At 44.3% G+C, this 14,284-nt stretch overlaps 1 protein-coding gene across 1 annotated transcript in view; it reads right to left on the reverse strand.

Annotated features, from left to right (window-relative positions):
• Nucleotides 1-791: 791 nt before the first annotated feature.
• Nucleotides 792-14,284, reverse strand: part of LOC138624424 (ankyrin-3-like) — a 95,364-nt gene continuing 81,871 nt past the window's right edge. The window contains exons 43-52 of the mRNA XM_069704622.1: nucleotides 12,715-12,789; nucleotides 11,318-11,449; nucleotides 11,050-11,130; nucleotides 4,844-5,540; nucleotides 4,513-4,705; nucleotides 4,115-4,198; nucleotides 2,538-2,621; nucleotides 2,051-2,293; nucleotides 1,199-1,270; nucleotides 792-885 (exon numbers count right to left, since the gene is read on the reverse strand). Coding sequence (XP_069560723.1) covers nucleotides 1,223-1,270; nucleotides 2,051-2,293; nucleotides 2,538-2,621; nucleotides 4,115-4,198; nucleotides 4,513-4,705; nucleotides 4,844-5,540; nucleotides 11,050-11,130; nucleotides 11,318-11,449; nucleotides 12,715-12,789 — 1,637 coding nt within the window. The 3' untranslated portion in view covers nucleotides 792-885; nucleotides 1,199-1,222. The remainder of the gene's footprint in view (nucleotides 886-1,198; nucleotides 1,271-2,050; nucleotides 2,294-2,537; nucleotides 2,622-4,114; nucleotides 4,199-4,512; nucleotides 4,706-4,843; nucleotides 5,541-11,049; nucleotides 11,131-11,317; nucleotides 11,450-12,714; nucleotides 12,790-14,284) is intronic.

A 14,284-nucleotide genomic window follows, 5' to 3' on the forward strand; every position in this document is an offset into this window, starting at 1 on the left:
TCCACAAACAGAGCGGAGAAGCTGTCGGCCTTGAAAGAAACCTCCTTTGTTGAAAATCAAGCAGTGTTTTTTCTTTTTTTTCTCTCTTTACTCCGTTTGTTTCTCATTCGCATACAGCTTTTTTTTGTTGTTCCATTTTTACATTGGGAAGAGCACGTCAGGTCACACACTCAAGGCTGCTCAAACAGTGTCGACCTCTCAATACAAATGCACCGACTCCGCAAAGCTTCATCAACTCCAATCAGTGCATAAACAATCTGTGAAGCTACTGATTTTCTGTTTTTTGTTTGTTTGTTTTTTTTAAAGATTTTATACAGTGTCATTTATATACAACAAAATCACCCATTTACTATTATACTTCATTTTTTGTTTTTTGTTTTTTTGTATAAAAGTAACCACATGGTACACCCCAATACTGTGGGTCCAGGAGGAAAAAAAAATAGACCATATAAGGCGAGTGTCTGAAACAGAAGTGAAGTCTTGTCCCGTCAGCTTTTTTCTTTCCTTCCATTTGTGCCGTCTTTGGTCACAGACGCCTTTTTCAATTCGCCGAAGATAAAAAGAAACGTTCCAGCTCATGTCCTGTTAGTGTCCTTCGTGGGGGTGGGGTGGGGTGGGGGGGGTCGGCGCTGGTTTGCTTTCCGACAGTGAGTGAGTTTTGGTGACATGCTCATGCGAAATCAAAAAGAAAAGTAACTTGTTTTGCGTTTGTCTTGCTGAAAACCATGCGTTTGCAAGTGAAAGCTTCAGACACGTTTCGGGCTGATCGACGCGGCTCTCCTTGTGTTTTTTCGTGGGCTTCCAGTCCGTTTTTTTGTGTGTTTTTTTTCCTCCCAGGGTGTGTGTGTGTGTGTGTCTCGGGTTCGCAGGTGGACGTCACTGGACCTGGAGGGGAAAAGCTCACAAATTTATGTTTAAAATCTTGACACCTTGCCAATGTTTTCTTTTTATTACTGCAGACTTGTAATAATTTATGGACAATTATAGAATCTGTTCCAAGTATTCAGAATACTGGTGAAATTATTATTCAGTCCGATTGCAGACAATTGCAAAATTTGGTGTTTTATTTGAATATCCTCAGGTTGTTATTTGGGCAAAACAAATGTCAAAACTTGCGTGCCAGAAAAACGTGAAGCAATTATTAAAAATAATAATGTAAGCATTTATTAACTTTTGTTTTTAATGCGTAGCGTCTCACCAGGTTTAGTTGAGATCCCTTCTGTTATGACTGACTCTTCTTCTCCTGTTTCTTGTTGGCACCGTCTCCAGGCTTAAAAAGAGGAAGAGTGATGGAAGCAGCGAAGTCCGTCGTGAGACAGAAAAACAAAAAAAGAAAGAGAGAAGGAGAGAAAACACATGTTAGCTGTGTGCTCCAGCTGAATATGAACCGTGAGTGAGCTCGGCTACTACATCAGGCAGCATGCTGGAAAAAAAGAGGCGTTGAAGGGAGAGAAGAAAGGAGGTTAAAATGACTAAATCGAAACATTTGCAAACAAAATCACACGTGCTTAAAAGAGATTTTCTACATTAGTTGAAACGCTTAAAATTAGTTGATCTCGAGCTTAATCAACGAGCGAGGACACTATGATCGAAACACACGACACTACCACTGCACACAACAAAACACCAGACAGTGAGATTGCTGGAATAATCCGGCTCTTATATCACACAGCACGTCACCAACATCAACTCCAAACCCGGTTGACACTTTATTTATTCTGCGCTGAACCCTGAAGTTTTCTTTTTTTTTTTCTTTTTTTCCTGGTCACCGAAAGTTGACAAAATTTGGGTAAAAAGCTGCTCATCACTGTCACCTTTTACCCAGCCGTCCAATCACAGTGAAGGAGGGGCGGGACAAACGCGCTTAAAACACAAACACCGGTCGCTGATCGGTCCACCCTTCTGATCTAATACGAGCGGCTATATGTGGATGAAAGCTGTGTCGAGTGTTAATCCTTCGACTGATTCTTTCACGTTAGTCTGACTGACACGGTTACGGCTTCATGCAGGTGGAAGGGAGCTACAATCAGCTCAGGCGGTTGGTTTCCACCTCGGTTCTCCCTCTCTGGGCCTCCTCCTTGTTGCCGTGTCGGGAGCGTTTCCCCCTCTTCTTGCCCTTCCCCCCCTTGGCTCGTGCTGAAGAAGCAGCGTCGGCTCCGCCGCCACACCAACCACCATCACCACCACCACCACCATCAACACCACCAGCAGCTCCTTCTTCCGCAATAACATCGCCTTCACTGTCCCTCCTCTCCTGCGAGTTGTACACTCGGCGCACCACCTTTCTGATCACCTGTAGGGGGTAGAAGCGCGTCAGGAGGAGGAGGAGGAGGAGGAGGAAGGGAACAGTATGAGAGGAGGAATAATGGAGATGAGGATACACAGGAGTGTGTGTTACTGTGTGGAAGAGTCTGTTTATGCAGCTGTGTGTGTGTGTGTGTGTGTGCATGTGTGTGTGTGTGCGTGTGTGTGTGTGTGTGTGTGTGAGCTGTGGGATGAAGATGAGAGAGGTGATGGTGGAGGATGAGGATGGTTACTTTTCTGGTGACCAGATTCCCGTCTTCATCTGTAAACTGCTCCTCCGTCACAGACTCTCCAGGAATGTTTTTGGCCTCCTCTCCCTGCGGTGACAGTTACAATATGGATGGATGAGGAGGAGGAAGAGGAAGAGGGGATGTAGAAGGTGTATAGGTTTGTTACTCGTCTGGTTATTTAGCAAATACAGATGCTTTTCCAAACAGACATCAGCCTGCCTGTTTACAGCCGATGGGTTTCCCTCTGATACAAATCACCAGATTTACACTGCAGGTCGTCGTGGGTGCAAAACCAGAATTGATTGCAATAAAGATGGAAACAGTTTACCGTGTTTTTTTTTTTTTTTAGGTGCAATGTCATTGTTATAATGGTCAGTTGAATATAAAAACAAAAAAAAACATGCTTAAACTAAATGCCCTTCTGTAGTTATCATTTATGTTGCAGAAGTTTTTGGCAAAGAACAGAAGTTCGGAGGCTACTTTGAAGCTGTGGAGGGGTTAAAAACTATTTTTATATGCTTTCGATATTTTGTATTTTGGCAGTTCGAAACCCAACTGATGCAACACAGGCCGTCTCAACACGTTCAAACTGCAAAACCCAAACCTGGAGTAGCACAGACACGAGAGAACAGCGATGCGAAAGCTTTTGGTTTCATCACTTCTCAGGCATTTCTGGTATAGATTAGTAAAAAAAAAAGTTAATCATTGCAGTTTTGCATGATTAGGTTCATAATTTTTCAAAACTGTCTGCTGCAACCTTTTTTTTTTTTTTTCTCCAAATCTTCATGCACAAGAAGAATTAGGTTACACTTCATTCAATAACACTGAAGACGCAACAAGAAATGAAGCTGCACACGCAGAGACACATACAGAGTCTGTATTTTAAAACTGCATGAAGTCATTGATTAGTTTGATCGGCAGGAAAATAATACATTTTGATAATCTCGGCAGATTAATAGTGCATAAAAATAACCTTTAGCTACATCTAGTTGATGCTCATATCTAGTTTGAATTAACGCAGTTGACGATTGTGGGTTTAAAACATCATCTACCTCCATGGAGCCACCTACTGTACTGCATGTCTGCCCTCCATCAGAAGGAGGTCGGACATGTGGAAATCTTTTCGGAATTACTCCAAGGAACTGGTTTTATATACATGTATATATATATATATATATATATATAGGATACAGAAGCCAAGCACAACAAACTGTTCACCAACCAGGTCAAAAAATAAAAGCCAAATCCAACTCAACCAAACCAAACAGCAAGCAGTGAGTAGCACTCACTCTCTCTCTCTCTCTCTCTCACACACACACACACACACACACACACACACACACACACACACACACACACACACACACACACACACACACACACAGCGAGTAACTTCTGTTCTCTGTCTCGCTCCGTGGACTCACTCGTCTTCACACACTTGCAGAGTCTCAGGGAGGCACGATAGCTTCGAGCTGTCTGCACGCACCGACACACACACACACACACACACACACACACACACACACACACACACACACACACACACACACACACACACACACACACACACACACACACACCTTGAGTATGACCCGTCTGCGGTACACCCTGGTGGTGACAGTGGTCTCCTCGTCAGAGCCGGACCCTTCAGCTCTGACGCTCCCCTGATGAAGGCAGCCCAGTAGCAGTGTAATATTAATGACCCCAGTGTGTGGCATACATTTTTAATGGTAGAAATCAATTATTGGACCATTTTTGCCCCTGAAATTAATAGTATTAATCATTTTAAGCCCCAGTAGAACTGAAATTAATCCTTAGGAAAGCTTTGCATAACAGCACATAGGAGGATTTTTGAGGCTTTGAATTAAAAGAAAATACATTTCACAAATTTTTCAAGGCCTACAAACGCCACAAAAGTGGGTTTGTATGAATTTCAAGAAAGCATTTCAAGTAAATAAACCGACATCCTCGGACTCACCTGGACTTTGTGCTGAGACCTGTCGCCTCCCTCCTCCCGTCCTCTGCTTGGTCCCGCTGTGCTGTTGTCCTCCTGGGCTCCCTTCTTCTTGGCCTCCTTTTCCCTCCCTTCCCTGGCTGCCTCCGTGTGACCTCCGTTCTGCCGGTCGCTCTGAGGCGGAGGCTGCTGCAGCGAATCGGCCAGACTGTCAGGGCTGAAATATATCGAGGACATAAAATCCAGGCGTCATCACGTAACTCCTGGACTGACGGTAAACCTTAGTGTGTGTGTGTGTGTGTGTGTGTGTGTGTACATCTGAGGGGTAACACGAATGATCAAATCCACTCCCCACCTGCCCTCCTCGGTGCCGGCGCCGTGGCCAGGGCCTGCCGACTCCACGACCGCGCCAGACGTCTCGCTTCTCCAGCCTGGAACTGAACACAGGTCTTTTTCTGCTTGCCGTACTTGTTCGAGGATGACATTCACCCTCTCCTCCGTCATCTCCTCGTCCTCCACGCCTCCCTCCAGCTTTATGTCCTCCAGCAGACTCCGCAGCCTCTCCTGGGTCATCTCCTCTTCTTCCTCCTCCTCCTTTCCGTTTCCGGCATCAGCGACCTCCTCTTTGAGGTTTGCTCCCTGACTCTCTGCAACAACCCCTCGCCACGCTACCGGTTCTTCTGGCCGCTTCCCCGGTTGCTCTCCCGACCTTCTGTCGTTATCCGGCCTCTCGTGACAAACCGGACCCGTTTTTTCTTCCGCAGTCGTTCCTCTTCCTCCGCCGGTCAAGGATGTGTCTTCGGCCCCAACGATGGGCGGCTCCCGGGCGCTGGAGCCCGGGGCCGGGGCCGGGGCCACCGTGAGGGGGTCGCTGCTGGAGGTACTGGTGGTCTGAGTGAGAGAGAGGTCGCTAGGCCTAGTTAGCGTGGTCTTGCTAGGGGACTCTACGCTAGCGTCGAACTCGCTAAAGAAGACGTCGGAGCGCAGCGGGGTGGGGGGCTCGTAGTTGAGGGCTGAGGGGGTTTGCAGCTCCAGATCTATATTGTCGTATCCTGGGTGGATGGCAGGAGTGAAAGGATTAGAGGATCGAAGAGGGAGGGAGGGGAGAGATAAAAGAAGGGAGGAAAGGGGGGAGGAGGGGGGGGGACAGGAAGGGGGAGGACAGGTAAAGTGGTGGAGGTGATGAAATGAGAAACACTGGTAACATTTAAGGGTACCATGTGTTCAGAAGTCACAGGTGTAACCAAGGTTGCATTAATAGCTGCAGAACAAGCTGTAAACGACAATATCACCCCGCGAAGATATTGTGGTGAACGTTTTAGCGAGCAGCTGTCCGTTTACACATCCAGCAACATCAGTATTCATTTAAGAGTTCAGTTTGTGTCCATCTGATGAATGTGAGTCCAATACCTACCCTCCGATAACTCTACTAATAAAGCTGCTAAATCTGTATTTTTGCTCGTTGCTAAGATCTTTTGTCTGGTGCTCGGTAGGACACTCGGTGGTACACTGCCTACCCAGCACCAAATGACAGATAAATATATAAATATTTATCTCAGGAGTTGCTGGAGATCAAACCAGAGCTAAAAGGGGAGTGAATATTGGACTTGCATTCATCAGATGGTCAGAAACACGACTTTAAATGAATGACAATGCGACTCCATATCGACGAGATGTGTAAACGCTACAAGTATGTGAGCAATGTCAGCTTTTCTCGTGGTTACATCTTGTTCTGCTGCCCCCAACTGGTGTAAAAAAATAAAAAAAAAAAAATAATCTTCTTTAAGGGTTTTTACAGTTCTTCAATTCACGTGTTTTTAAATACAAAGTTGTTTGTGACTTCTGAACCAGCCCGACAAGAGTAGACACGACCAGATCCAAAACAGATGGAAACAGAAATAAAAGTAGCAAAGACAGAATATAAAACGTAAGATAAAAACCTCCACATGTACAGCTTATTTATATATATATATATATATATATATATATATATATATATATATATATATATATATATATATAATTTACATTTAGTCACGCTAACGTCATCTGTACAAATTCCTAAAAGTGGCACTTAAGTCAGCCGAGTGTTTTTGTAACAGCACTCAGCTTCAGACCCTCGGACTCATTTGAATGCAGCATTAGTGACATTAGTGAGGAGGTGGGGGTCTTAAGAACGAGCTGGACGTCTGCTAGTTGATTAGCAAAAAGCTCGAGAAGAATTCAGGCAGCTCGGTTGTGTTGATTTAAACAAAAAGGCAGAGAGAGGCGGAGAGACCGACGGGGCGTCTAAATGTAAACCTCAGGAACAGAGTGGTCCCGCCTGAAGTGAAGAGGGACGCCGGAGGGGAGGGGGGAGAGGGGAGGTGGAGAGGATGATGGGTAGAAAAAGGGAGCTGGAGGTGGAGAGCAGGGAGAAGAGAAAGGAGGAGAGAGGGCGTAAACAGGAGATGGCGGCGGAAAGAGGGGAGAGGACGGACCGGATAAAGAGAGGGGGGTACAAGAAGGGGGAGGAGGGTGATACGACTTAGCAGAGTGAGGAGGAGGAGGAGGGCAAAGAAAAAGAGGGGTGAAGGAAAGAGGAGCGAAGGGCAGACAGAGGGCGTAGGGGGGCAAGTGAGGAGGCGAGAGGAAGGGGGAGCAGCTGAAGGGACTTTGAGGGGAGGAGGGAAGAGGAGGGGAGTAAGGCAGGGCGTAGAAGTGAGGAAGAACGGGGGCGACGGGCAGGAGGTACACGGGAGGCGTGGAAGGGGGAGACGGGAAGTTAAAGACGGTGGGGAGAGAAGGAGAGGAGGTGATACGGCTGGGTTTAAAGGGAGGAGAGGAGAAGGAGGAGGTTTTATGTGGAGGGGAAGGATGAGACGTTTGAGGACACAGGGGCAACGTGGGACTTCTAAGAAGCTTAGGAGCTGTTTTAAATATCACAGTTCACAAGAGACAAAACAAAAACAGAAAAAACCAAAATCACAGAACAACAGTTAGACAGGAATTAGATGAAGAGACAAACACAGCATGTAAAACCAGACCGGTTACTACACAGACAATGACGTGAGCATGTGACCGATGAAGGCGAAATGTTTACGAAGCTGCAGAAGCGAAGATTTTGCACGTCAGAGTTACTGGATTACTTATCTCGGGCCGATAAGCAAAAAAAAAAAAAAAAAAAGAGGCTTCTTAGTCAAAAGCAGGGGCATCTTTTTGAGCAGTTCATTACAGGATGGTCAAATTAATTTCACATCTTGCATGAGGACTGATTTTTGCAACGGAGGACGTCTAAAGTTTGTTGAGCTGCACAGAGACACTGAGGGGAACCGCTGAAAGGCAGGACTTTACAAAAACAGGTCCAAATACTTCCAAGGAAACCAAACACAATCTCTCAGAGAAACTCCAGACTACTTCTTCCTGTAAACCATGTTTTGTACTAAAAGGGATTTATACGAGATGTCAACAATACCCTGGATGCTCATTAGTCTCATGCTCTCCGTGGAAACAGTATGTTTCGCACAGAAAAGCTCAAAAAAAGCAAGTGTGAATATAAATGTCTAGCCGAGGTCCATTAGGGGTTGTTTTCCTGTCGTTGTAGCCGAATGGGCGTCGACCTCGGATTAATTTTGAAACTACCGATGCGGCCTTTAACCAATTGGCATTGACCACCGCGCCACGACTCTTCATCCGCCGCTATGGTTGGAACTACTTCGACATCATTGCACTCCCAACTGGTCGCCGTTTGGTCCGCCGTTCAGAGTGATTGAGCAAACCGTCATGCTAACAGCAGACTATAATCACAGCCAAGACTAAAAGCTTGTGAGCAACAGGTGGGCGGAGCCAGGCTACGGGAAAATGACCGCGTGCCGCTCTTTTACGGAAGTGGGAAAGTTGACCAGGTGCGCATATGCCGGACCAAACAATTAGTCCTCAGCCTTTAACTCTTTTGGCAAACTTCCCTATCCGTGCTAAAGAGCGGCTTCCCTGAGCTTCTCTTTGAGAAGGATCGTCTCCATGCGGTGGATAAGATCATCCCAAACGGGGCTGCTTCAGTTAGCTATCGGTGTCATCCAGCTGATGCAGAGGCAACCAAAGAGGCTCAAGCTCGTTAGCTTCCTGCACAACTCGTGGACCGGTGTCAGTGCAGACAGGATGCGCTTTTGTATCTTAAGTACGATTCTAATCAGCGGCGAAGGGTAAAAGCAGAAGCTATGAAAGGATCCAGAAGCTGTCGAGGTTAGAAAACAGGAAGCCGTTGGTGGGAATTAGCCGGTTAGTGGAGCTCAGCGCTGACAAGGGGATTTGCTGCAGAAGTCAGAAACAAGAGGAGGAGGAGGAGGAGGAGGAGGAAGAGGCAGGGAGTCTGCTGGTCTCAAAGCAGAAGAAGCTACAGCGGGAGCGTAGAGGCTGGGAGGCTCGGAGGAACCCAGGAGATGACAGGTACAGTACAGCTAACAGCAGTGACACAGAAGCAGAGTTATACACTGCACACTCTGAAAAAAAAGGTGTTTCATTTCCAACTCATCTGGGACAGAAAACGTCCCGATTAAAAACCAGTCCCGGATGTGTCGAAAAAGCTCCACCCTATTTTAGGAGTGTTGAGAGTGTATTGTTGTGAGTCGACACCATCAGAGCAGGCAGCCCTCCACACAAAGCCATAGCCATGCATTTAAAAAAAAAAAAAAAAAAAGGATCCGTTTCACGTTTGTTTCACTTGAAATCATCTTCGCAAAAAGATCATCTTTGCTCTGCGGTTATTCCAAGCAACAGCAACACCGATCCTTGTGTTAAGATGAATTTAAGAAGTCAAATTAGAACGACTGGAAACGAGGCCCATTTCAGAGTTTTGTTTCAGTGCGCCCGACCGACCGAGCTGATTTTTGATTTGACTGATGCTCTTTATCTCCACGTTTCCCTTCAAGAAAAAAACGATCTAAAAAGGAAAAATAATTCAGCTCGTATGCTGATTTGATACCTTTCTTAGATAACATGATGGGATGCATGTACAGAGTTAATAGCAGTGGTTCTGGAAAAGCAGTTGGAAAATAAAGTCAAGCATACAGTTGATGAAGCGATGGATCAAGTGTTCAGATCGTTAAACTCAAGAATAAGTTTGTGTAAGTCTTGTTATTATTATTGAATTATTACCATAAAACAAGCCTTCTAATGTAGTTTGGTTGGGCAGATTTTGAATTACTTTTAAATACTTTTAAGTCACTAACAAAGAGCCACTCTTGTGGCATTCGTGCGACTAAAATGTGTGAAAATATTCAAAAGACAAAAGCAGCGCAGCATTTGTAACGTCGGCAAAGTGAGCATTTTGTGTTCGAAACAAAGCTGTGTTCAAATGTGATAAGACCTCAAAAATAAACACTCAAAAAAATGTTGATTATTATTTGTTGTAACTGATTTTGAAAGTTATTAGACCAATTTAAAGTGAAATTGTGATTATAATATTCATTTTGAGTATGTTTTTACTACAATGCCGCACTAAGTAGAATTAATAGGAATATTTTTATAAAGACGTCTTTTAGTCTGTTTAAGATTCGAGAGTATCTGACTGAAAAATACTTGATCAAGACTTCCTTAGAAGATGATGATTTGTACTTAAAATATCATGAAAAAATATTATTGCACCAGCTTTCCACAGTTCTAAACAAATAACGTTTTCACTGCACTGCCTGGACGAAAGGGCACGTTGTCGTCAAACTTCTGAAATGGACCTCGATGGCCCGTCACAATTAGAGATTACTGCCACATTTCATTTTCATTTTACAGGAAAGAGAGAAATATAGAAGGAGAGGAGGAAAAGACGTGCCATACTGCTTAAAGCCAACATGCCGTTATTATAAGTTGGTTGTTATAATTATGTTTTTATGTATTTTTATCAACACAAATCCTGCAAAAGGAGCTGCGTTGTGTCAGGGAGTTAAAAACTTTAAAACATACACATAAACATAACTATTTTTTAAACCAAATTACAAACCAGTGCCCCGCCCCGTCTGAGAAATGCACTTCATTCATCCCATCAAGGAGATTATCAATATCGTTTCTCAGACGGGACAGAGATGGTAATCATTTCCTTCATCATGCTTTTGTACATTTTTACAAAAACATTAACACATTACTAAAAGTTTCATGCACCCAAAATGGTACAGATTTTCCTGCACGTCATTAAAATCGAGGAACAGAATTTTAATAATCTGTCACTTGTAATGTTCCAATGACTGAGTGCTCTGAATGAATTGCACCGTCCAGTATTGGAAAACTAACAAGCTGACTGCTTATTTCTCTGAGGCTCTGACTACCTGATGGTCCGTTAACTGATACGAGCTCAGTGAACCTGCAGGAGCTTTAATTCGTTTTGATTGACTTCTAATTAACTTCTATTGGTTTGGTCGAGCCCGATTGGTTCTGTTTTCTGTTTATCTGGCTGAGAGAGGAGGTGAAGAAGGGTGAAGGGATAGACTGAGAGATAGACTGATAGTTCAGCTAGGGTGGGCTACACTTTACCATCGGACTGATCCGGGAATACTGCGTTATCATCGGCAAAGCAGCGTGTGCCTGAAATGTTACCGTAGTCAAATATGGGCCCTTCCAGCAAAGTCACAATATCCAACCGATTGATCTTAGTCAGCACCGTGGTTAAAGCGTCCGCTGGAGGGGAGAGAGACGAGAGGAGTTATAATGACATGTTACGCCACAAAACATTTATAAAAGGTGCAATCAAAAAGTTCCTGCACAAACACACACACACACACACACACACACACACACACACACACACACACACACACACACACACACACACACACACACACACACACACACACACTTTCCTTACTTGTGGCATTTTTACCGTCCCTGTGCACCCATTTCTTTAGGAGCATGAAGCTCTGTGCTGTCAGGGAATTGGGGTTCTCCACTCTGACGGAGTTGATCTCCTCCACAGAGAAATCCATCTCCCTGGCCAGCTCTGTAACAGCAGCAAACAACACACAACGTGACCTTATTGTTCAGAGACTTAAACCAAAAATATGCCAAGTGAGTAGTCGGTGAGTCATATTGCAACGCTGCGGTCATGATACTGCAAAGGATGTCTGAGGATGAGCTGCTGTGTCGAAAATGCAAAAGAAAACCCAGAAATCATAGAGAAAAGATATACGATTGTAAATTCTATTTCTGGTTTTCAACAATTATAATACCTCCTAACTAATCGGTTGTCAGGTTAAAAAGCACACTTGGCTGCTTATAAAACAAGAGCTGCTGGACATATTGTCATTTGATTAAACTGTAGCACTGAAAAGAAATCACCTCCACGTGTCGAACTGTGTGCCAAACACACTCTAAAGCTATCAAAGGAGTGAAATGCTGCTTGTACACACGAGCGTACAGGCTGTAAATCTAAAACCACCAGGAACATAATGTTCGGCAGACCTACTGGTTCACTGCAGGTCTGCAACAGGAACACGTATTAAATATGGATTAGATTCCTTCCCTCAGCTGGGCACTCGCTCAGTCACTGAACCGGACGGTCAGGCACGCCACTACAACTAATCGTACTCTAACAAGGCATGTGCATGCACACACACCGACCCCACCCACGCAAACACGTGCTGGCAGACAGGCGTGGGGCAGTGCTGCAGTGCAGGTGGTCAGGCTTGGACCAAAACTGCAGAGGCCACGCCCTTATCGCTGCTCAAAATACCATGTGTACGCATCAAATCATCTCGCGGTTCCTTTTAAATACACTCAAACGCAAAGATAAATCCTCTCCAAGCTGTTTGTCAGTAAAATTAGCAATACATTTGTGGCTGTGTGTATTTTTCACCCTCTCAGCTCCCAATATGTCTCGTCTGGAGGTATTAAATTTAGAACAAAATCCATTCAGAATCACAGGATGTTGATCAGAGTGCAATGTGAGTTTTATTATTTGCCTGACATGTATGTGATTATAAATGCCACTGCGGTACTGCTCAGCCAACATATTTTCACACTGTACGTCCACCAGATGGCAACAAACACTGTGAAACAAAAAGTGTGAGATCTGGTCTCAGTCCAGCTGATTCATTCACTCACAGGAGCTCTTTAAAAATTCCCATTATGAATCATCTCGGTTGCACGACCGCTATCGCATCCAATGAATAAATTGAAACCGGACGGTAATTCTTCCATCGTCTTATGTCTCTTTTCAGTGAGTGTTTTACACAGTGTGAGAAAATGAGATGCAACTCGACTCACCAGTCCAGCTGAGTCCGAGGTGGTCGGCTACTATCGCCATGCGGAGGTCTGTTCTCTCACAGGGACTCTGAGGGCCTGCGCGAGGTGGTAAGAAAGGGCGGGATACAAACAATTAGCACCATATCATGGCAACAATCTCCAAAATGAATGAAGTGTGGTTCTCAATAGGAGACACACAAAAATGGCTCCCAGAGGGGATCAATGACATTTAATGACAGGAACAGATTGGGATTGTGAACTCAAAGTTTGTCTGTTTTGGACTGTTGACATTAATGAGGTTTAACCATAAGACTAAATAGCTAGTTAAGGAATGCTTGCTTAATTAAAGTACAGTTTTTTTTTTTTTCCCATTTTCTGATATTTATATTAAAACCCAGTAGGTGTTGGTGTGGAAAGAAACATAAAGACCAACTTTAGCTCACTGTCCCAGGTCTCAGCTTTTCTGGCCAGACTCTCCTCAACAGTTCAGTTTAGATACCGGATGTCGGCTTAAATGAAAAGTCGGACATTTTGGGTTGTTTTTTTTTTGGCGCAAGAAAATACTGCTATCAACATCTGTCTGTTCAATATGAAACTGCAGTCAGCGTGAAAGCTATCACCACCTCCGACGCGAATGAATTAATGCAACAATTTCATTTGTTTAATACGTAACAAAAGCGACGGTTTGGCCAGAAGCCTGACGAAGATTCGCTCCTAAAATGACAAACTCTTGTAAACGCTATATTCTACTTCTTTTCTTAAACCTGGCGCGGTTCTTCATGCCATCTTTCAAGACTAATTTCCATGTTCTGGCCACGAAGTAAACATGAAATATAAATCTAATTGGATCGTTCTATTAAGTACTTTTAGGCTAGCACTATCGAAGAACATCAGTGAGTCTGTAGAATCGAAAGCTTGAGGATCTGTGAGGCCAGAAAAGAAAAAGAAACAGAAATCACATTTTCACACTGAAATGTTTGATGTTCAGAAGTATTAGTAATAAGAGATTAGAGTAGAGGAGTTTTATATCACGTCACTAAACAACAAACAGTCTACCATCAGGCAACATTCCCTCTCACTGATAAAAACAATTCAGAGCTTCAACTTGAAATCAAAAGTCGTCCAGTTGCACCAGACGCACTCTGGTGCAGCTGGAACTCAATGTGATTGTCAAGTTCAGCCGATGAATTGCTTTCACTATGATTTCAGAGAGCAAGAGTACCACCAAAATGATAAATCTACGAACCAGGCAAGCAGACCAAAGCAAACACAAGGTCAGGTTTCCCCCAAACATCTAGGTCTCATCTAGAGCGGAGGTGAGAGGTGTGTCCTATGGTGAGGTGCGAGGCTAACTTCATTTGAGTGTGAAATCAAACTGAGGATGTGTGCTGTTTTTCAAACCAGTGCTGACAACTGAAAGGTGTGTGTTGGTGTTGAAATTGTCGTTCCTGTACCTCTTCAACTACACGCCAAAGACATCACTGTCGTCTGTTGTAAAGCTCCCACTGGCTGGACATTACTTTGATGGGTGACATCCCATTTCTTAACAGATCTGTAACAATCTAACTGGAAAAAAAATTGGCTGAAACAA

Source organism: Brachyistius frenatus, unplaced genomic scaffold (genome assembly GCF_029030835.1).
Source record: "Brachyistius frenatus isolate BFR_SWC_R1_liver_20210118 unplaced genomic scaffold, ASM2903083v1 Contig_51, whole genome shotgun sequence".
Lineage (NCBI taxonomy): Eukaryota > Metazoa > Chordata > Actinopteri > Embiotocidae > Brachyistius > Brachyistius frenatus.